General features: G+C 55.2%; 7 protein-coding genes across 7 annotated transcripts; 6 read left to right on the top strand and 1 right to left on the bottom strand.

Moving 5' to 3' along the window:
- Positions 1-371: 371 nt before the first annotated feature.
- GGS23DRAFT_276736 (xylose isomerase-like protein) lies at positions 372-1,810 on the top strand. The gene has a single exon (XM_051512501.1). The coding sequence runs from the start codon at positions 876-878 to the stop codon at positions 1,764-1,766; it is 891 nt and encodes a 296-aa protein (XP_051375272.1). The 5' UTR covers positions 372-875; the 3' UTR covers positions 1,767-1,810.
- A 535-nt stretch (positions 1,811-2,345) lies between these two features.
- GGS23DRAFT_276813 (taurine catabolism dioxygenase) lies at positions 2,346-4,267 on the top strand. The gene is made up of 7 exons (XM_051512503.1): positions 2,346-2,724; positions 2,778-3,054; positions 3,126-3,389; positions 3,451-3,572; positions 3,633-3,711; positions 3,776-3,802; positions 3,866-4,267. The coding sequence occupies exons 1-7, from the start codon at positions 2,472-2,474 to the stop codon at positions 3,978-3,980; spliced, it is 1,137 nt and encodes a 378-aa protein (XP_051375271.1). The 5' UTR covers positions 2,346-2,471; the 3' UTR covers positions 3,981-4,267.
- Positions 4,268-5,365: 1,098 nt separating this feature from the next.
- On the top strand, positions 5,366-7,560 carry GGS23DRAFT_551098 (uncharacterized protein). The gene is made up of 2 exons (XM_051515329.1): positions 5,366-6,135; positions 6,215-7,560. Exons 1-2 carry the CDS (start codon positions 5,680-5,682, stop codon positions 7,229-7,231), a joined length of 1,473 nt encoding a protein of 490 aa, XP_051375270.1. The 5' UTR covers positions 5,366-5,679; the 3' UTR covers positions 7,232-7,560.
- A 181-nt stretch (positions 7,561-7,741) lies between these two features.
- On the top strand, positions 7,742-9,728 carry GGS23DRAFT_276661 (alpha-L RNA-binding motif-containing protein). Its single transcript, XM_051512500.1, has 3 exons — positions 7,742-7,964; positions 8,093-8,551; positions 8,630-9,728. Exons 1-3 carry the CDS (start codon positions 7,929-7,931, stop codon positions 9,461-9,463), a joined length of 1,329 nt encoding a protein of 442 aa, XP_051375269.1. The 5' UTR covers positions 7,742-7,928; the 3' UTR covers positions 9,464-9,728.
- Positions 9,729-11,249: 1,521 nt separating this feature from the next.
- GGS23DRAFT_593305 (uncharacterized protein) lies at positions 11,250-11,808 on the top strand (the record flags this gene model as incomplete). The annotated part of the gene is made up of 3 exons (XM_051518024.1): positions 11,250-11,374; positions 11,472-11,563; positions 11,639-11,808. The coding sequence occupies 3 exons, from the start codon at positions 11,250-11,252 to the stop codon at positions 11,806-11,808; spliced, it is 387 nt and encodes a 128-aa protein (XP_051375268.1).
- Positions 11,809-12,292: 484 nt separating this feature from the next.
- On the bottom strand, positions 12,293-13,696 carry GGS23DRAFT_276650 (terpenoid cyclases/protein prenyltransferase alpha-alpha toroid). The gene is made up of 2 exons (XM_051512499.1): positions 13,191-13,696; positions 12,293-13,095 (listed from the first exon to the last, which is right to left on the bottom strand). Exons 1-2 carry the CDS (start codon positions 13,558-13,560, stop codon positions 12,470-12,472), a joined length of 996 nt encoding a protein of 331 aa, XP_051375267.1. The 5' UTR covers positions 13,561-13,696; the 3' UTR covers positions 12,293-12,469.
- A 4,159-nt stretch (positions 13,697-17,855) lies between these two features.
- On the top strand, positions 17,856-20,961 carry GGS23DRAFT_615085 (uncharacterized protein). Its single transcript, XM_051520697.1, has 3 exons — positions 17,856-18,995; positions 19,081-19,857; positions 19,920-20,961. Exons 1-3 carry the CDS (start codon positions 18,383-18,385, stop codon positions 20,645-20,647), a joined length of 2,118 nt encoding a protein of 705 aa, XP_051375266.1. The 5' UTR covers positions 17,856-18,382; the 3' UTR covers positions 20,648-20,961.
- Positions 20,962-21,178: the final 217 nt, after the last annotated feature.

Raw genomic sequence — 21,178 nt, 5'->3', positions numbered from 1 at the left:
GATAGGCATTCGGGCGACACGAGTACGGCCTCCGAAAGAAGCGGCCGCCACGTCCCGGACGGAGAGCGAAACGCGGGGAGTCGAGCGAAATTCTTACGTGCATCAGGAGTCATATGGGGATTGACATCGAGATCGGCGCGTGTCACGCCGAAGATTTCCAAGCCGATCGTCGGCGAGTGAGCGCCAAGGAAGAAGGGCTGACGAAACTGCCCGCGAGAGTCGGCAGAACTCATAGGCATGATGACCAAAAACTCCACCCCCGTTAACGCATCCCAGCCCGGCCGTCCAATGGCTTCATACGACATATGACTGAGACGGGTCGATGGTCGCGACGGCTGGTTGGCCAGAAGCCCCCTACCTCTCCCCCCTGATCCGCCGAAACCCCCATGCCGCGGCGTGCGATGCGCTTCTTGCTCTCCTTTACGCGTCGCGAGCTCTCGCCACCGGGCTCCATATCACCGCGATCCTCTTGTAACATTCGCGGTTTTCTCAGTATCGGAGAGTTTTCCCCCTCTCTTCAACTTTTGGTCTTAGGTATAGGACATTCCCATGACATCTGCTGAATATGGACTTAGTGAGCACCCCTGCTAGCCATGTCTGTATTCGTAATTCATCGGGCTGATTCTACGAACACGGAGAGCAGGTAAACTTCCTTTTCCACTCGCTTGTGCGAGAATCGGAATCTCGCAATGTCTCGTGGGCAACCAGAGAATGAGTTAAACCGCTAAGGTAGATCCGTATAGGTATAAGGAGGGACCGTCCGCCATAGTTGAAGCAGTTCCTCCATCCCAGATTTTGGCATATACCTATCCGTTAGAACCCCCTATAAACCCCTATAGAGAATCGTGCCAAAATCCGGAGCTAAGTTGTCGACAATGCATCTCTCAACGCACACATGGATGCGCCCCGAACCCCTTGAGCTCACGCTCAAAAGGGCGTCCTCCCTTGGCTACAAGTCGATCGAACTAGCCGGCGAGCCGTCCCGCTATTCCGTCAGCGAGACGAAGGCTCTGCTGAAGAAGTACAACCTATCTTGCTGGGGAGCCGTCACCATCATGTACGGGTCCCGAGACTTGGTCGCGCCAGAGCCGGCCCAGAGGGAGGACACGATCCGGTACATGAAAGACGTCGTCGATTTGGCCGCAGGGCTAGGAGGGGAGATCGTCACCGTGGTCCCGTCCACCGTGGGCAAGCTGCAGCCGAAGGCGAGCCCCCGGGAGGAGTGGGGATGGGCCGTGCAGGGTGTCCGAGCCGTAGCTCTACATGCCGAAAAGAAGGGACTCCGTATCGCGGTGGAACCTCTAAACCGATTCGAAACGTATCTGATCACCAATACGTCCCAGGCGCTGCAGCTCGTCGAGGAAGCCAACGTATCGAATCTTGGCATCGCCTTCGACCCCTTTCACCTCAACATAGAGGAGCCCGACCTGATCGCCGCCATCCGCCAATCCGGTAATAAGATCTTCGACTTCCACCTCGGAGATAACAACCGTCTAGCTCCCGGCGATGGAACTCTAGACTGGCCCCTGATCATCCGAACATTGCGCGAGATCGGCTATGATGGCGCTTTAGCGCACGAGGCCATGCCACCTATAGACCGGACTCCTCTCGGCAACTTTGGTTCCAAACAGCTCGAGCCTGAGCCGTGGGACGTCGACGAAGGGACTCTACAGTTTCTGAAAGACCACGCCAGTGGCGTGCCGAGGGATGACTATTACACGGTTGTGCTGGCGCGTACGGTGGAAACAATCCAGCCGCTGATTTAGATTGATAGATGCGAGACGGGCAGGCTCTCGGAATACACCTAATAGCTCGATGGTCATCCCACTTATAGAATCACGTGTGGATTGTACCTACCTACCCTTTAATAATGGTAGGCATGCCGTAAATCGGAGTTGAATCAGGAACAGCGACATCCCCCGTTTCGTAAATTTTCGCCTATCTGGGATGGTTGGCGTGAAATTGTGACAGGGACGTCTCACGGTAGAGAAGACAACTGCCGGTTCGTGTTTGTCTCGAGTACAGTTACGCGCAGGTGCTGAGCCCACGTCGGCGCGGCTCGAGTCGCCGGACGAATGATACCGTCCCCAGAGTGCCATGGAACTACCACCCCCCTTTTAAACGTGTTCAACTTCATTCGCTGGTCTCCAAGGGCGAACACACCAACGAGCTCACCACCCAGCTTGACGCCACTGGCGGGGTATCTGATCTCATTTGGAGCTACCCGTTATTGCGCACTGTCAATTCGTCGAAGATAGCGAGGCCATTGACGTGATTCTGGTCGACGATTGAACCAAAATGCTACTCTTGGCATGTGAGTGGAGTCTTGACAAGACGGCTGCGCAAAGTACATACCTATATATAACTATGATGGAACTTCAAGAGGGCATATCAGAATGCAGCGGCGTCCAAGACATCTCGTTTCACATAGATAATACCGTATCAATAAGTTCTGGAATTCCTTTGTCGCCATGGCTCCTCCTGCGGCAGATGTCGATGTAGAATCCAACGCGGCAGTCCCGCAAGTCAAGAAGTCGGTCGACGGCGCTCTTCCCGTTCGGTTATCGACGAGCTCCAAACTCGATGGGCCTCTGAAGTACTCTGGGACCCTCGACTCGTACGAGCAGTTCGATGTCACCAGTGTCATCGGCCGGGAATTCCCCAAGCTCCAGCTGAGCGAGATCCTGCATGACGACGCCAAGATCCGTGACCTGGCTATCCTGAGTAAGCAGAGAGTACATTGAACAATACAAGTGGATTGATCTAACTATCTTAAGTTTCCGAGCGAGGTGTTCTCTTCTTCCGCAACCAAGATATCAATATCGACGACCAAAAGCTCTTGGGTCAGCGGCTCGGGGAACTCACCGGGAAGCCCGACTCGTCAAAGCTCCACCGACACGCCCTCTCAAATAGCAAGCGTGGCATCGCCGTCGACGAGAACGGACGCCTAGACGACGAGGTGTCCGTCATCTCCTCCGAGCAGAACCGCAAGTTCTACAAGGACCGGTTTACCGCATTCTCGAAGAACATTGCTAGCAGCGGCTGGCACGCGGAGTAGGTGGAGAAATAGTCCCAACCGAGGAAAAAAAAAACAGGATTTGGAGGGGTTCTAATAGCTGCCGCAGTATCACGTTCGAGCACATCCCTTCGGACTATGCCATTCTTAAGATAGTCGAACCTCCCTCGGATGTGGGCGGCGACACGCTCTGGGCCTCCGGTTACGAGGCCTACGACCGGCTGTCTCCGCCCATCCAGAAGCTGGCAGAGAGCCTGACCGTCACCCACAATCAGCCGGGCTTCGTCAAGGTCCAGAACGACTTCGGCGAAGAGCTCATCGCAGAAGACCGCGGCTCTCCGGAGAACAAAGGTCTCGATTTCAAGGCGGAACAGTAAGTGGAGAGCTTCCAGCCCGGGTACCGTGCAGGGAGGCGTTCTGGCTGACCGATGCAGTCCTCTCATCCGCACCAACCCGGTGACGGGATGGAAGAGCCTCTTCGGCGCGGCGGCGCAGGTCGAGGCCGGGTGGATCAACGGGGTCACCGAGCGGGAGAGCGAGATTCTCAAGAGATACTGTAGGTCGATTCGCGGTTGCGGCTCGGCTCGGGAACAGGTAGCTAACAGAAGTCTTTCAGTCTTCCAGATAATCGTCGAGAACCACGATCTCCAGGTCCGTTTCCGGTGGAACAAGAATGACCTCGCAATTTGGGACAAGTGAGTTGGCACCGAGTGCAGGCACCCTTATCACAGCCGGCTGACCCATGACTACCACAACTAGCCGCTCCGTATTCCACACCGCTACCAAGTAAGTCGCACACCACGATGTCGCCTGATGGGGAACGGGAAGATGCTGACTCGGTGGGATTAGCGACTACGTCGGAAAGCGCCAAGGCAACCGAGTGGTCTCGATCGGTGAGAAGCCGTACTACGACCCGAACTCGAAGTCGCGCCGCGAGGCACTCGGGCTCGTAGGCGAGAAGTAGAGTAGGGGTCAATTCGGGGGCAAATCCAGCGCGCTGCAATCCTTCTCAGACACCTGCGTGTGCGCTAGTTCAAGTCTGAAGGCGTCGAGTGCCTATAGTGACGGGACTCGTCAACTGTGTCGTCCTGGTTTTGGGGGGTGGCAGGGAGATTTATTGGGCTAGAGTGGGGTGGTTCGGTTCTGGGGAATCTCGTGGTGTTATTTGACAGATACCTGCACCACGGCGCCGAGCTACAAGTAATCCCCGTTACCTGCCTACCTAGGTACATAGGTGCCCACCCGAATTACCTAATGGTACGCCAACGGCGGTGTCAAGAGGGGATGATCTATGGGCAGGTACTGGTTTTTATGATACTGAAGTAGGCACGAAGAGGTTAGGTACCTATAGGCCGCTACCTAGAGGAAGGCGTCTTAGGTGGTAGGTACAACACGCGCCCGTCTCCACCGAGCCGCCCGCTATCGTAGGTAAGTGAGGGGGTGGACGCAGCGTCTGTAAAAGCTTGTATAGGTACTTGGAGGGGTGATCGGGCGGGTGAGCCACGGCCGCTGGAGGAGGGGCACCTGGGGCTGAGTTTCAGAGCGGAGAATGACCCGTTCCCATTGGCTGCCACCCCATATGAAAAAAAATATGCAGCGCCCCTAGTCCACGCCCAACCGCCTGCTCCTGCACAGAGTGTGTGCCTGCGTAGTAGGAGGCGAAAATATTGTATATAGGATGCGAAAAAACAGAGGGGAAATTTTATATCCTCGACCCTCCAAGACGCTTTACACTAAGCTTTACTCATGTTCCTTACAAAGAAAATAGAAATTTCTTTTTAAATATATTTCCAGCTGTTGTAAGAAAGCGTAATTAGTAGAATTTTTTTTTTATGATTCAATGTTGTTTCAAGAGCTATTTTGAAGGAATATAATATGTAGCGATAATGCTGCTAAGTTGATGGTAATATCAATATACTGACAGTAGTAACAGTGGTAGCAGAGTCCGTTTTAGAGGTTATAGTGAACTTAGGCTGGTTTACAGGGGGCTTAAGTTAGTTCACAACCTTGAAAATAAGAAGTCTTAGGAAACATAGTTACCCTCCTGTTTCTTGCCATCCTACATACAATATTTTTGCCTCCTACCACATACCTATTTGGACGCTGAAGGTACCTACCATTCCCATTGCAACAATCGCCCAACCCGCGCGCTCGCTCTCTCTGATCGCTGTTTTGGCACTTTACTTACGTACACATCGCGGACTGTTACCGCGTTTCCCTACGTGCGACCGCTACGGGGGCCGTCTAGCCATTTCCGCCTCTCGCGTGCAGCGTGTCGCCGCTAGTGCTGCTAGTACCTACTCACAGTACCTACCTACTGCTGGGGGGGCGCCAGGCACCACAAGCTTTGCTGACTCCTCCGCCGGAGCTTCCCATCGACGCTGCCCCGCTAAAAAATATCTTGCGCCGTCGCAACTCCCTCGCCAACCTCGTGCCTAGCATCTTTTCGCACTTCACCTCTTCACACAACACAACCCGACCTTCCCTTCTTCCCCCCCCCCGCTCTCCCTCTCCCTTCTTCATCCCTACCATCGCGCACGCCAAGCTTCATCGATATCTACTGCAACTTCGAGTTGCCAGAACACAGCTCTTCTCTCTCCTCACCGTCCTGTTTTGAAGCTGCCGGCAGTTGCCCGTGCTCGTAGCCTCGTCTAGTCACCACCATGAGTGACCAGGACAGCAAGCCCGAGTCCGGCGTTGAGACGTCAGCCGAGACCCCCGCTCCTGCCCAGACCCAGAATCTAGAGAATCCCGATGTTCAGACCGAGAGCGATCTCAAAAACGAGGACAGCAACCCTCCGGATGCTCGCGCGGCCGAGGACCAGAAAGCGTCCGACGCACCCACCGTTGACAAGGACGACGCTAAGGATAGCTCTAAGGACAGCTCCAAAGACGAAACCAAAGATAATCCCAAGGATAATTCCAAGGATAATTCCAAGGATGATGCCAAGGATGATGCCAAAGACGAGACCAAGCCAGATGCCAAGAAGGACATCCCTTCGATTGACAAACCCCCTCAGGGAATGCTGAGGGTCAATCGTAGGGGCCATGAGGCCCGGCAGAAGTCGAATGCCTCTGTCCTTCCCGAGTCCGACGACCCCGATGCGATTCGCAAGCAGGTGGAGAGCCCTTTCTTTACCCCTCTCACCCCCGAATCCATAACTATTGCCTCGAGCCATCCTAATACCCAGGTTTCAGGTCGAATTTTACTTTGGCGATAGCAATCTCCCGGATGACAAGTTCCTCTGGGGGAAGGTCGAAGGGACTCAGAATAAGCCCGTGCCCATCTCTCTGATCTGCGAGTTCTCTCGAATGCGCCGATTCAAACCCTACGCAGCCGTCGTCGATGCCCTCAAGGCCAGCAAGCTCCTAGTTGTAGAGGGTGCCGAGGGCGAGGAGACGATTCGCCGTAAATTTGCCTATAAACCCGCCGAAGATAAGCGGACCCAGATCGACGAGCGAAGCACCTATACCAAAGGGTTCGGCGAGGAGCAGGCTTCGACTCAGTTCGATATCGAGGCCTTTTTCGCCCAGTATGGACAGTTCAATTCGGTTCGGCTTCGGCGTGTGGACGTGCCCGAGAAGACCTTCAAGGGCTCTGTATTTGTCGAGTGGGCTGACAAGGAAACTGCCGAGAAATTCATGGCTCTGGACCCCAAGCCTACGTGGAACGGCCATCCGCTGTTGATTATGTGGAAGCGCGACTATACGAAACAGAAGACTGAAGCTATCCGCGAGGGCAAGATTAACATGAGCGGCAATTGGAACAACTACGGGCGCTCCAACCGCGGCAATAGGGGCGGCAGGCCTGGTAGAGGACGAGGTCACCACAACGGTCTTGACGTCGACGACTGGAAGAAGCGGCGTGAGGAGGACCAGCGTACGGGCTTCAACAACCGCCGTGGCAGCCGGGACCAGCACGGCCGAGGTCGGGGCCGGGGCCGCGGTCGAGGTAACTCTCGTGGTCAGGATAAAGATCGTGCCGAAAATGGGAGTGGAAGCGCCGCCAAGGAGGAGCAGGGGACAGATTCCCGCGACGTCGGACCTCCAAAGATCCATGTTAGCAAGCAGGGACGGAAGATCACGAAGGAGAAGGAAGGCGACGCAAGCCCCGAGGTCCAAACCAACGGGAAGCGTGCTAGAGAGGAGGATACTGCCTCCGAGGCCCCGCCTGCTAAGAAAGTCGACAGCAAGGACGTTGCCGAAGCTGCGTGAAGCTTGTGAAGCAGGTTCGTGTTCAACATACAGTTTCTTCTACCCCCCAGGCACCCCCTCTCGATTTCGCGGGTTGGGCCTGTTGTTGAGCGGTTCTTAATGGCATTGGCCGGTGGTCACGTTGACATCCACCGGGTAAGGCGTTCGTAGACACCCATGGAAAGGTGCCGGACAGATGTGTTTAGTGTAATCAGAGACTGGTACGGGTTTCCGGAGTTTGCGTGTTATATTGCTCCCGCTTCTCGGGCGATTGATACGATGCTGGGATGTAGGCTATATCGATTACTTGCCAGTAATACTAGACAACTAAATACCAGCTACTGACAGAGCACCGCCCGTCCGTTCACTGCGCAGTTTAATTGTCCTCTGTCTAGTCACTCATTACCTTGTAGTATACCTCTTGCTATATCCGCCCTCTCATTGAAAGGGGGCGCTTATGTACCTAGGTACCTAGGAGGTCTACCGAGGGGAATTAGTGGAAGATAAGGAATAGGTAGGTACTTATGTAATGTAGGAGCTCCTGAGGTTGGAGCACGTGACGTTCGGTCCAGAAATTTTTGGTACCTACCTAGGTCAAAAGCTGGACGGGAGCACCAGGAGCTCCCGCAGCACACGCGGATCACCTACCCCGGATATTCTGTGTATTTCGGCGAATTCGACGCCCGAGTTTCGCATCGAAGCCCGACGCGCAGCCGGGATGAGGCCCAGAAGATTTCACGGTCTCAAGAGACCAGTAAGTCAGGCTCTCTTATCTATCTCTAGCCCGCTCCCGAGCCTCTCCCCTCTCCTTCGACGTACCCCGCCAACAAACGGCGAACCACTTTTGCTGACGAATGCCTCTCTTCCTTCGTGCCCGCGCAGAAACTGCGCCAGACCTGGAACAAGTACAACCTCTACAACATCCACCGCTTCGCCAGCCCCGACATCTCGAGCTCGCCCAACGACCACTTCACCTTCTTCCAGAAGAAATGGAAGGCCAAGGGCATGCTGCGCGCCTACCACGGCGAGCACGTCGTCGAGCGCAAGTGGGTTCGCATGTTCGACCGCCGCCTCCTCGGCGTCGCCAACATGGACGCCAAGTCCATGGCCGAGAGCGACGGCTCCGACCTGGCCGCCGGCAGGGGCTCCGGAAAGGAGGCGCGACCCAACTGGGACCTCACCAACATACCGAAGCGGACGATCACGCCCTACATGCAGATGGCTTTCGCCCCGATGGAGAGGCGGTTGGACATCGCCGTATTCAGAGCCATGTTCGCGAGCAGCGCGCGCCAGGCCAGGCAGTTCTGCGTCCACGGCGCCGTCAAGGTTAACGGCAAGGTGGTGAGTGCCATCTCTTGCTCCCCACGCGCGGGGGATCGTCAGGTCTTATGCTGAGAAGAGACAACCCTATGTGCCTAGATGCCGCACCCCGCCTACCGTCTAAACCCCGGCGACATGTTCCAGGTAGACCCCGAATTTGTCATGTACGCGACCGGCCGGCCGAAGGGGCAACCGAAAAAGAAGAAGAAACGGTCGGCGAAGGCTAGCGAAGGGGAGGAAGAAGGCGCCGAGGACGCGGAAGCGGAAGCGGAAGCAGAAGAGACGGAGGCCGCAGCCGCCGAGGACGCGGAGGCCAAGGCGGCAGAGGCCGAGCAAGACCCCGATACGACGGACGCGCCCGAACCCACCAAGGTCGACATGAAGCCGACGCAGAAGCAGATCCAGACCTTCGTCAACAAGGCGAAGGCGATCCTGGCGGACGAGGACACGCTCGGCGCGAAGCACAAGCAGATGCTGCGGAGCTTCATCAAGGAGACGCGGTCGCTGCTCTCGCGCACGGGCCGCGCCGACGCCTCGCCTGCCGTGATCATCGAGGAGCTCACGAACATGGTCTCGGAGCTGGACCTAGGCGGCGACGCGGAGGCGGCAAAAGGAGCGGCGCCGACTTCGGACCCGACCGAGGGGCTGACCAAGAGCGAGCTGAAGAAGTTCGAGCAGCGCATGGCGGAGCACCTGCGCGAGGAGGAGGAGAACCCGTACGACCCGACCAAGCGGTACCGCACGCCGTGGCACCCGCGCGACTACATGGCGCCCTTCGCCTTCATCCCCCAGTACCTCGAGGTCAACCAGAACGTCTGCGCCGCCGTCTACCTCCGCCACCCCGTCGCCCGCCTCGGCAGCGCCGAGGTCCCCACCCCCTTCCCCTACGACATCAACCAGCTCGCCTACAACTGGTACCTGAGGCGGAGGTAGAGGCGGCTGATAATAATAGGCAAAAGGCCCTTCCTACCGGGCCTTTTTCAACCCAACGAAAAAAAAAGAATATTAAAAATTCAGTAAAAATGTCCGGTGCGCTGACGGATGTCGGACGCATTCGAACCTCTCGGACGAGCTCTGCCCGCGGAGTGGTGGGCGCGGCCCCGGTCGGATGTAGTAGATACCCACCCTGTCCTCCCCGTCCTCCCCGCCCCCCCTTATCCTGACATATATGCACGAAACAGGGGACGGAAGAGAGAAAGGAGGGCTCAAGGTGATGGGATTGTACAGTAGGATTAGCTCGCGCGATCTAGAGGGGCCAAGCTGTCCACACCCACCCGTTTGAGGTCACGTAGGAACGGCGGGCGAACCGGGGTGGGGTTAGAGGAAAAACTGCCCCCCCGCCCCTCTCCCCCGCCTTCTGCTCTCCGTTCTCCTCCCTGCGCATATATATTATAGGTGCGCATGTACTGGAGCTACCTACCTACATGCATATCTAGAGCCCACGTGTAAAACAATACGACGTCTACACATCATCACACGCGGGGAGAGAAGCGCTTATCAGCTTCGCATGATAGATATCGGCGGCATGCGTGAGCCCCGTCTTAGTTTTGCCGTGACTGGTTGCACGTGTGATGACGGGAAGGTACTCTGTATCCTGGCACGAGACCGGAGGCCACGACGGCCGCCAGAACCTCGGTGTCGGGACTCGAGAGGGGGGGGGGAGGGGGGCACCAGCACGACGGCGTTGTTGTGCGCACATCTAATTATCTGAGGTGTTTGGGGCTAGGAGAGCTGCGTGCCTGCTTTGGTGTACGTCTTTCGACGGCAGCCCACGACGAGGAGGGGCCGGCGGAGACATGTGCGCGAGAGAACTAGCGGGAGCAATACAAGGGAACCCGGACAATCCCCAAGCGGCGCCGTCAGAATAGGTGTGACGGCAAGCTCGGAGCTAGAGCGGCGTAGTGCGGCCTGGCGCTCGAGCAGGCGAGTATACATCCGGCGAGGGTGAGCTCGGCATGAATTCACACCCTGAGCACGTGGTGCACCGCATCTGGCAAGTCCATGCGTGCGGGGGCCGCTGGGAGCCCATAGGTGCCGCGCCGCAAGCCCGAGCGACGGTGGCGACCCATTTGGAGCAGAGGCACACAGCGCGGAGCCCGGGAGGTGCCCATCAATCGGAGCGCGCGGCGTCCGCGATAAGGCGCGGCGCCAACCTCCCCCTCTTTACGTAGCGAGAGCAACACCCGCGACACGATGCCGAACCATCTCCACCCAATCGGCGTCGGGCTGGGCCAGACCTGGGAGCTTGAGAGATAAGTAGATGCACGAGGCGGACGGCCAACCCAACCTAGGCTCAACAAAGCCGGCGACCTCTCCGTAAACGGGAAAGGCTCTGGCGGGGGACGCCCCATCGGTCGACAGGATGAGATACAAGATGTTGCACCAGCGCGCTGTTATCTCCTGACCGGAGGCGGGCAGGTCGCGTCGGAGAGGTCTAGTCTGGCCGAGCTCGGTATGTGTCGGGACGATTGCGTAATGCGCGGTCGATCTAGGTCGATCTTGGGATGCCCCTCGATTCGGTCGTGTCCTCGGCATATATAGGTATATATACGTGTGTGTGCGTGCGTGTATATAAATGCATCGACCCCGTCGTGTTTCTCCTCGCGCCCAGTTCTATCACGGTACCCCCGCCCCAAGACGCCAATCCATTCCTGCGCGCCCGCCAGCACAACTAGACCGAGACTGTCTGCATAACGGTAGAGAACTTGCCAGCTACGAGATGGCGAGCACTGATACCCCCGCGTCCGCCGCCCCGATCGCGATGAACTACTTCGCCAAAGCGCAGAGCGTCAAGCCGCCGCTGATCGCGAACGAAAACGCCTTTCTCGGCGACGTGGCCTCCAGGTACGTTGGGCCCTTTGCGTGTTGTGCCGACACGACGTGCCTTTTTGGCCGAATTGACGAGTCCCACCATTGACCCTGCGTGCTCACATGGCAACAGTGATAAGATCGACCCAGACAAGCCCATCTCGGCTGGGTTCTATCGCCTCGAGAAGGGGACGCCGCTCGTGTACGAATACACGTATCATGAGGGTAAGCCAAGCCGGCTCCTCTTTCGCCTCCTCCCAAGCGTCTTGACAACAGTTCTAATCGCCCTCGGCATTGTAGTGAAAGTCATTGTCGAGGGCAGCTTCGACATTAGCGACGAAGCGGGTAACAAGGTGCACGCGGTCCCTGGCGACGTCTTCTACTTCCCCAAGGGCTCCAAGATCACCTTCACGACGGATGACTACGGTCTCGGATTCTATTGCGGGCAGCGGGCTCGGAATGGCGCATAGACGCGTTGGCGCGGGCCTGCGGAACTGTTCTCGATCAAGGTCTAGTTGGGATGAACTTGGGGAAAGCGGCCCGGTATCGACACTAGGTGCTGAGAAGTGGGCGTAGTAGAGACACACCCCTGATCATCTCTGGACTTGCGAGAAACGGTGTGATGGGGGGCGAATAGGTATAACCCATAGCCATGATTACTAGGACTCTCGACCTCGTAATCGGTTCGGTAGTCAATGCTTCTTGTATATAGGCGCGATAAGATGACTCGACCTCAAGCTGTATATCACTGCCAAATCGTAGTAAAACCAAGTTCATCGGGATCGAGCTGTGAAGTACATCATCTAATGGAATAGGATATATACCTGAGCACGATATCCCAGACCCCAGCCGTGCGATGAAAGTATAAGCGTGGAAGCAAGGGAATTGGGTGGTTTGGCGTCAACCTGCTCTCGTCTCTTGATGCCGAATGAGCTGGTAGGACATCCTGTTGCAAGCGAGAATGAGCCAAGCTACTGGGCTCACGAAGTTACCTCGAAAACAATTGAGTCGCAAGAGTCGCTCCCGCAATCTGCAGAGGAGCGAGGGTAGTAGAGATGGCGAAATACATGGATATACCGAGTCATTAATAGCGTTTTGAAACAGATCCATGTTGAGAAATTTGTCGTTTGATCACGCCGACTTGCCAAACACGCGGTCGGTTGTAGATTTTGGTAGACAATACACAGGATCGATGGCATCCACATCAGGGTGCTTGAGCAAGCTCAACCCCGTGAGGCCAAACAGCGTATGCCAGACATCGACCATGTTGCCGGGCCGGTCTGCCAAACCGCCGTTCTCAGTATCCTGGCAGGTCAGGATGAAGTGGACGAGCTTCTCCCGATCGATCCAATGCGTACGGCCGATCATTTCTAGGCTGCTCAGCACCCACCAGCTGTAGCAAACGTCTTCTTTCTTTTCGGGTCTGCCATTCAGGCCGCCGCCAGGCACCTGTCTCTCACTCAGCCAGGCAGCCAGTCTGTCGACGTCGATCAGGTCCTTCCGGCCGGCGATGGAGAGGGCAGCCAAGCAAGTAAATATCTGGCCGGAGTGGGACTCGGCGCCGGGGCTAACACCGTAGCCGCCGTCGAAGTTCCTGCAGGATGCGATATGCTCAACTGCCTTCTCGACGTCGACCAGGTGCGTCAGACCGAGGAGGGAGAGCGCATTCAGGGCGCCGTACAAGAACCGCGTATCTTCCTCTCCCCATTCGTCGCCGCAGAAGGTGCCGGTTTCGCGATTTTGAAGGTCTGCCATGACTGGACGTTGCCTTAGCATCTCGGCCCACGGTGGTATTGGTCAAAGTAAATGGAGAGGGGGAAGGCAGTGTGGTAGGTATATTAGGTTAACTCACATTTGCCCACTTGGGCTCTGCCACTCCCCTTGCCGCGCTTGTCCAATTCGTCCAGGGCATCAACTAGGACGAGGATCTGGACGGCGCTGACAGTGTAGAGCATATGGGCGTCATGGCCTGGTGCGGCCCCGAACCCCCCGCTCTCCTGCTGGCACGAAAGGACAAAGTCAATGGTCTTGTCTCGAGGCAGGGCGTCGGGATGTCGCAGAAGATGCAAGGCCACTAGCCCCCAGTAGAGTCCATTCAGGCGGAGGTGCTCGGTAAGCCAGTATTCGTATTCATCCTTCCTCGTGTCGAGGCTCTGGATGTATTTGACGTGCGCCGTCGTGGCGAGTTGGAGCTCGTCGGGTAAATTCCGAATGCCTGACATCTGTTCGGTGTGGCATAGGTGAGGTAGGCGTCCCGCGATGCTTAGCTTTCCGCTGGATAGGTAAGCATTGGGAGAAATGGGTTTCGGACGGAAGTAGGCAGGCACCTAACTTCACGTGGCCGCATAATGTACCTACATCAGGTTACGTTCACTAAATAGGTACATCTACTTGTCAAGGCACACCTTACATAATGTGTTTTAGACAGCCGCCAGAGCCTGCCTAATGGATGAGTCACCGGGTAAGAGGGGCAGAATCTCACCGCCCAGGGGAAAGACTATATAAGCCGGGCTTCCCTCCAACCCAGCACACCTGTTCCCTTTTCTTCTTTTCTTCTTCAGCTCTCTTTGCCAAATGGCTTAGATCAAGTGTAGTATCTGTTCTTGTTAGTTTAATCACTGATATGAGTCTTACTGGGGCTCAGTTCTGATTATTCTAATTTTTTCTCACCCTGGTGCGCATCCTCTGTGCTCGCACATGATCGCCCCCACTGTGTCCCTGGTCTTACACTGCCTCCAGGTGGCGCGAACCGGTCGCTGGTTTTCATTGCTCTCTTGGGGTTTCCCTGGGAAGTGAAGAAGACGCGGTGTGCTTCTGCAAGTGGTCCTGGCCCGGTGGATGGACCGCATATGAATATTTCGGTATCCCTACGCCGTACTGTTTACGACGGGATAGGCTAGGATCGTGTGCGTGCCATGTGGCGCTCGACAGCAACGGAGTGCTCGAGAGCGAGTAATCTCGACAAATCTCTTGTATATTCCCATGATCCCCTTTCCCCGGCCCGGGCTCTAGAAAGTAAATATGCGACATCTCGCCATTTGTTCGATCTCCTTCTGTTGCATTTCCGCTTTACACGCGCATATGTACCGGAATGCTGATCTAGTTGGAACGCAACGGGCACCTCGTGCCAGAGCTGGAGAGATAGGCTACATTCGGCTGGCTTCTGCCTATACCTACCGGAAGAAGACTCATCGAGCACCGACTTGTCTACGCCGGGGAGCCTGGTAAGATTACCTACGTAGTCAGAAGTCGACGACGCGCGTACTGCCAGCCTACACCAAACATGATGGTAAGGGTTTACCGTCGTCTTGTGTCGGTACTTGTGGACGCGATAATCCCTGCTTATCATATATAGAGTTCGGAGAGCGCCATCTTGGCCGCCTGGAAGGATAGGATATCTGACTCTCAACTGTGTCTAAATAACGAGGATATATCGATCATGATCTAGTGTGCTATCCACGTGTATCTCGGCGGAAGGCAGGGCGATAGTTCCCGGATGAAACGAAACGCCCACGTCGCACGATGGCTGCTGTACTCAATATCCCCCAGTGTGACAGCAAAGTGCGCGGCTGCCAGCTAACTGAGCTGACTGCCGGCGCCGCATGTTCCCTACTACCTAACCTAACCAACTTAACTGCAACCGTCTAGGAAGTTTGTCTGAAAATGTGGCGTCGTGTGGTAGGCAGATAGATATAGGTGCCTACCTATCCAATATGTCCGTATCGGTATCGATTTGGGTGGGGGAGATGGTAGGTAGTTATTGCTGGATACCCACCTATATACTAAACATCCGATGGATCGAGTTGAAGCCCTGTATTTCTAACAGCCCGTACCTACTCATACATACACGCATATACCCTCCGCAGCTTCTAGTAGGGCTCCCGGACCCAACCGACCGAATGCCTACGTAATAATGGTGGAGGGAAAATGCGGGCAGAGAAGGCGGGGTGCTTTTGTGTGTGTGTGTGTGTGTGCGGTGGGTATGTTGATACTGTCCGATGGTGTGGTGGGTGGTGATTTGTGGTGATTTGTGGGCGTTGTTGTTGTCCGCTGCATGGCGGAGCCGTTTCAGAATTTAGACTTGTGTTTCGCACCTGGTGAGCTTATTAGGTGCTAGGAAATGGATTTGGTCAGCCCCGTTATTCGACCTGCATTTATGTACGTGTATGCATGCGTGTACTTATCTGCCTAGGAGGTAGGTACCTACCTATCTGCGCTAGACTGGCAATACAGATATGTCGCTAATTTCACCCTCCCACCGCTGTGTACGGACGTATGTACATCATAGCCTACTAATCCCATCCAAGATTATATCTTACGTAGGTAGGTACCTGTATTACAGACCTAAGATACACCAATGCATAGGTACCTTCACGGACGCATTGCAAAAGACCCGGTGGATGTCGGTGAAATAAGGGCCCGCTTGGCCTTGTATTTAGGTGCAAATTAGGTTGTGAGTCCAGGCAAGTATGTGTAAATATACACGTATTACCTTATATACCTACAGGATACCTCCTATCTACTATACATTTCCCGTCCACTTACCTGTTCCGTTCCCGCCCCCCGAACAACATCCGAGGCAGAAGAGGCGAAAGTGAAGAAAGAAGGAATATAAGAAAGTACGGTGCTTATTGGCTCGGAAACCTGTGAGGGTTGACGGATCCCCCTGCCAAGCCAAGATTGCGCGCTGAATACACGGTACTGGAAAACGCCCACCAGCTGCGATTGGATATGCAGGTGCCGATGCAGATTGTCCTCCGACAGAGCTGAACAGGTACGTAGGTTTATATACGTAGCAGCCGCAATTTACCAGATGCGAGCTGACCCGCTCAAAGAGGCAGACATATATATATATATATCCAGGATACGATCCAGGCCTAGGCTCCTCGCAACTGATACGAAGGGAAGGGAAGAAGAGAGCTTGTGGGAAGAAAGAGTTAGCTTTGGTCTTCATATCGCCGATCCCGTCAACTAGTCCTATGTATGAGCCACAGCCTCGTACGGGGCCAAAACGATATGTAATGTGCAAGATCCCCCCCGGTCCGTCATGTGTCTAGTGCATTAGGAACCTGTAATTCACGCTTCGGATTGCAAGTATCTCGTGGGTGGGCACCTAACGTATGGAGCCTCTCGAGAGACAGGAGATCTGTCACCACGACCTTATGACCGAGTCTTATGTAGAACGGACACGTCGTGTTCTGGTGGATTGGGAAGCATCCTAGGCATAGGCATAGCCATAGGCATATGTGCATTTATAATAACATCGGCACAGCAAACATCCCACTGCGCTCCGGATTCTGTATTCCTGCTACGTAACAACACACGGCACACACAGCACCCACAGCGACGGATGCACGCTATCATGCGCGGAAACTACAGAATGGGAGGAGACACGCTAGGGAATTTGATTAGTGAGATCCGTGCTAAAATGGGTCTCATCTCTGCACCCAAGAACACCTGCATCATGTACGTAAATGAGATAGTCTGAAGTGGTTGTGCTAGGGATTACAGGGCATCGTACGTGTACGTCTTTGCACCGCAGGGACTAGCTTCAACCCTGGTGCCGTGGTGCGGCCAGCCTCGCCCCTGAGATGACCGCCTGCGTTGACCTGCCCGGGTGAACATACATATATACCTAGGTACGTTGATTCCTACCTACCTCCTACACATACCTGCATGGAGCCAGCGCGATTCAAGTATGGGCAGGTCGACGCCCGCGATGTGTACCTGCGCCGTACGTATCGATACGCATGGGGTACCTACGAAACCCGCCGTCCCATGCCATCCCATTGTACATTCCGGCTTGCATAGATACTGCGCCGTCGCGCGAGAGAGAACCATCCATAGTAAGGTGCCGCCGCATCCTTCTCATGCTCGCTCTTGACAACCTACCTTGGGTACCGAGGAGAGAGAGGTACCTAAGAGGTGCCTAGGAGGCGTAGGCGTGTTGGAGAACGTACGGACGCATCTGTGCTATGGACCTCCACCTGTAGGTTAGAGGTAGGTACCTAATCTCTACCTGAGGTGCCCAGACTACGACGTGAGATTGAGGGTTTATGAAGGGTACCTCCTAACCTTCCATGTACCTCTTCAAGTGTTGGTACCTGGAATCACACGCGACTTGGGACTCAGAAACAAGGTTCTAAGTTTTTCCCGACTAGCAACAACGCCATTACCTGCTTGGTAGCGCACCTACCCCATCCCTACCAGCGACGAGGGGGGGGTGTATGTACACACTCGCATTTTGGCGAGCGCGTGTGGATACCTACCTACCTAGGTACCTACCTACATAGGTAGGTACCTAGGTAGGTAGATCCCGCGCACTTAATACGCCCGTGGTAGGTACCTGCTGCGCATGCCGCTGCATGAGGTACACTAGCAACAGCCTTGATTGGTAGGTAGTTGGAGCCTGGGTACCTGCAATACCTTAGGTACCTAGTAGGCACGCAGGTACCTACATTAGGAGGTAACCTACCTAGGTAGGTACCTCTAATGTATGAACCCAGAGGTGGACGTCCGTATGTGCATGTCCACTTCCCCTGTCGCTCTCTCCCTCTGCTCTCCGTCGTCCCAGAGGTCAATTCATCAATCATCGATATTCCGTCCTGTTTCGTCCAATTCAAACCGCCCCCCTCGAAAATCTTCGGCTTCCTTGGGATAGTCCCTGTTACCAACTATTGGCGCCTCTTTATGACCAGTTTTCTTTCTTGTACAATGCCGCATCTCGTCATCCTCGCCCATAGATAGCCCTTATTCGATCTTGTTACCGTGCTCGCTCGCCGGCTGGCGTCCCTCATCGCACACATTTCCCTTGCCCTTCCGCACATCCCCCATGCAACCTCTCAGCCAATCCTTCCTGAGACCGGTTTGATACTTCTCTAGCACCCCGATATCTGATACAGCATTCCACGGCGCCCTATTCAGCCTGTCCTCCTGCTGCAGCGCACGAACCAGACCTGTCCCTGAGATTCCCTGATTCGTCATCGAGCTGGAGGGCAGCGGGCGGAATAGGGGAACGCTCATCTACACCCACCACCGTCCACAATGCGCCGAAAGCCAGCCCCCAACCCGTTGTCCCTGTCTGACGATTCCGATTCCGTGGGCGAGCGGTCCGCTGCCAATGCCAACACCACCCTTACCTTCCCCGATCCCACCGCCTTAGAGATAGACAGGTCGAGCCCGCGCCCTACCCTCGCCAGCGAGAGCAGTCTTCACGTCGTCTCGTCGACATCGTCCAGGTCGCCCAAGTCCCCTCGCTCCCCTCTGAGCAAGTTCAACCTGGCAAAGACGGCCCAGGCGCATGCCGACACATACCAGCTGCCGCCACAACTCCCCGACGAGGCGCACATCGCTCAGCATCGCCAACACGAAGGCCCCCATTACGCCGACCCAGGCTTCCCGTCCCTGAACGCCGCACCGCCGCCATCCCACGCCCCGTCCGCTTACTCGACTACGTCTGCTCGTTCGGCGAGAGAAAACGAAAAACATTCGAGAAGCGCCAGCCGTTTCTTCAACTTTAGCACCAAAGTGACCAGGTCTGCCAACCAGCTCCACCATAGCCACTCCGAAAGCACGAGCATGGACGAAGTCATATCCCGTGGCGCAGAGAATCCTGTCATATCAGATAAGGCGTCGAGCAAGCATTCTAAGAATTCAGGTACGTTAAGTTGGGTCAAAGCGGGCGCCGCTACGTAATATCAATCTCCTGATGCTAATTCTTTGTTGTTCAAATCACCAATTAGACCTGTCCTCTGTCGATCCTCCGAATCAGAAGTCAGCCCCATCTTTACCATCCAGGTCAGATGTCTCATTGGTATCGACTAATGAGCAGGATTCCAACACGCCCAGGAAGAATAAGCCGAAACCTTTTGCGCTCCTCGGCCGCAACAGATCATTGAAGGACAATAAAGATGAGCATAGCCCGAAAGACCAAGTCACGATCAAGCTGAATGAGGCCGAGGGGGATACGTCCGTGGTGGGCATGCAACCTTTGAAGACGGCGCCCATGAACCCAGACGGCTACGAGCGGTCTTTCAGACACATGATGAATTCAGGAGCGCGGAACCACTCTGCCGACAGGGCGCCTCGAGATGCACCGGGACACAAAGAACATCGAAACGATAAAGACCGCGACCGGGGCCATCCTTCTTCCTATAAGGACAGTAACGGTTCCGCATTCTTCGCCGGCCTCAAAAACTCGGGTAGCCGAGCCGCCGACATGATCAGCAAAGGATTGTTTGGGAGAGGCGTACGAAGTGCCAGCACCACCGAGAGGGATGCGGTCGACGATGAACACTACTTGCTGAAGGTCATAAATTTGCCCCTGGTCGAGCAGACGCGATTGACGAGGATATCCAAACGGCTGGAAGATTCTCGGGACAAGACTGAATTCTGGATGCCCGCCTTCCCCTGGAGAGCGATTGACTATCTCAATCTCAAGGGAACCGAGGTCGAGGGTCTCTATCGGGTACCTGGGAGTGGTCCTCAGATCAAGAAATGGCAAAGGAAGTTTGATGAAGGTAAAGAGGGACCCCCTTCCCGCGATCTGCTTTGTGTGATCTGCTCACTGAACTGGTGAAAGAATACGACGTCGACCTATTCGCGCAGGATGACCTTTACGATATCAATATCATCGGTTCGATGTTCAAGGCCTGGCTCCGCGAGCTTCCCGACGAGCTTTTCCCGAAGGAAGCCCAGGAGCGCATCGCTCGAGAGTGCGCCGGGGCGGAGAGGGTGCCCCAGCTTTTGATCGACGAGCTTTCCAACCTATCGCCATTCAACTACTACCTACTCTTTGCGATCACATGCCACCTCAGCTTACTTCTCGCACATTCCGAAAAGAACAAGATGGACTTTCGAAACCTCTGTATCTGCTTCCAGCCCTGCATGAAAATCGACGCCTTCTGCTTCAAATTCCTTGTTTGCAATTGGAGGTCGTGTTGGCAAGGGTGCAAGAACGAAGCCAAATATATCGAAGAAGAATACATGCTGTTCCGACAACCGATACCTCGAGGGCTGAGTTCCGATCTGCGAAACCAAGTCGGGGGCGAGACGCAGGAAGACCGGAACCTGTCTTCGTCGGACAGCAGCAAGTTGTCGGCGCCGCCGGTCGAGCAGCGTCACGGAAAAGTGAGGAGGAAACCCCTGGCATCAGGCCACTCAAACGGGAGTATGGCATCGAACTATTCGACTGCGTCAACATCCCTGACTGTGAACAGCGAGCAGGAGACACCACGACAGCGGACCGGAGAACGAGACCTGAGACCGCTTTCGCCGATCAAGCCGCTTTCTCCGATGAATTTCTCTTGACGATTATACTTACGCTCCTGTATGCACATCTATCTAGAGGGCAAGGGGAGGGCGTTAGTCCTGCATCGGGTATGCCGCCCTCCGACTCGATAATACCACAAGGGGGTCACTGAATGCATCCCACGCCATCTGCTCTGGTGGTTGGTCCTCTTTGAGACGACATTACGTTCTGTTACGATTTCTCTCCCACCCTCCCTCATCTTTTTTTTTGAAGCCTTCTACCATTGTCGCCCGAGCTCGCCGGCGCCGAATTAATCGTGCCCGCCTCGCCCCACCCGCAGAAGCACATGCGGATTTCGGCTCTCTATCCTGGTTGGGATATTGTGAGACGGGTCTCGCCGGTCGAGCGGTTAATTCCGTTTCACGGGAACCACCAATGCTTGCGCGTTGACCTTTCTTGACATTGTCCTTTTGAAATACCCCTGTGTCACGGCATTGCTTCTAAAGTGTTGTGTAGTAGCATTACTATTGCCTTGGATGGTTCTTTTATTATAAGACGGAAGACTGTGCGCAAGAAAAGGAGAGAAAGGA

This window comes from Durotheca rogersii (assembly GCF_024521655.1).
Source record: "Durotheca rogersii strain YMJ 92031201 chromosome Unknown GGS23scaffold_3, whole genome shotgun sequence".
Lineage (NCBI taxonomy): Eukaryota > Fungi > Ascomycota > Sordariomycetes > Xylariales > Xylariaceae > Durotheca > Durotheca rogersii.
Note: the sequence above shows the minus strand (reverse complement) of the source record. Positions and strands in the feature narration are given on the sequence as shown.

Bases quoted from the DNA above. Each gene is read 5' to 3' on its own strand.
- GGS23DRAFT_276736 (XM_051512501.1), top strand. From the start codon at position 876: ATGCATCTCTCAACGCACACATGGATGCGCCCCGAACCCCTTGAGCTC.
- GGS23DRAFT_276813 (XM_051512503.1), top strand. From the start codon at position 2,472: ATGGCTCCTCCTGCGGCAGATGTCGATGTAGAATCCAACGCGGCAGTC. The intron at 3,055-3,125 runs GTAGGTGGAGAA...TAGCTGCCGCAG, and splicing joins AGCAGCGGCTGGCACGCGGA to TATCACGTTCGAGCACATCC. The intron at 3,390-3,450 runs GTAAGTGGAGAG...TGACCGATGCAG, and splicing joins CTCGATTTCAAGGCGGAACA to TCCTCTCATCCGCACCAACC.
- GGS23DRAFT_551098 (XM_051515329.1), top strand. From the start codon at position 5,680: ATGAGTGACCAGGACAGCAAGCCCGAGTCCGGCGTTGAGACGTCAGCC. The intron at 6,136-6,214 runs GTGGAGAGCCCT...CCCAGGTTTCAG, and splicing joins CCGATGCGATTCGCAAGCAG to GTCGAATTTTACTTTGGCGA.
- GGS23DRAFT_276661 (XM_051512500.1), top strand. From the start codon at position 7,929: ATGAGGCCCAGAAGATTTCACGGTCTCAAGAGACCA. The intron at 7,965-8,092 runs GTAAGTCAGGCT...GTGCCCGCGCAG, and splicing joins TTCACGGTCTCAAGAGACCA to AAACTGCGCCAGACCTGGAA. The intron at 8,552-8,629 runs GTGAGTGCCATC...CTATGTGCCTAG, and splicing joins TCAAGGTTAACGGCAAGGTG to ATGCCGCACCCCGCCTACCG.
- GGS23DRAFT_276650 (XM_051512499.1), bottom strand. From the start codon at position 13,560: ATGTCAGGCATTCGGAATTTACCCGACGAGCTCCAACTCGCCACGACG. The intron at 13,096-13,190 runs GTGAGTTAACCT...GGCAACGTCCAG, and splicing joins CAGAGCCCAAGTGGGCAAAT to TCATGGCAGACCTTCAAAAT.
- GGS23DRAFT_615085 (XM_051520697.1), top strand. From the start codon at position 18,383: ATGCGCCGAAAGCCAGCCCCCAACCCGTTGTCCCTGTCTGACGATTCC. The intron at 18,996-19,080 runs GTACGTTAAGTT...ATCACCAATTAG, and splicing joins CAAGCATTCTAAGAATTCAG to ACCTGTCCTCTGTCGATCCT. The intron at 19,858-19,919 runs GTAAAGAGGGAC...AACTGGTGAAAG, and splicing joins GCAAAGGAAGTTTGATGAAG to AATACGACGTCGACCTATTC.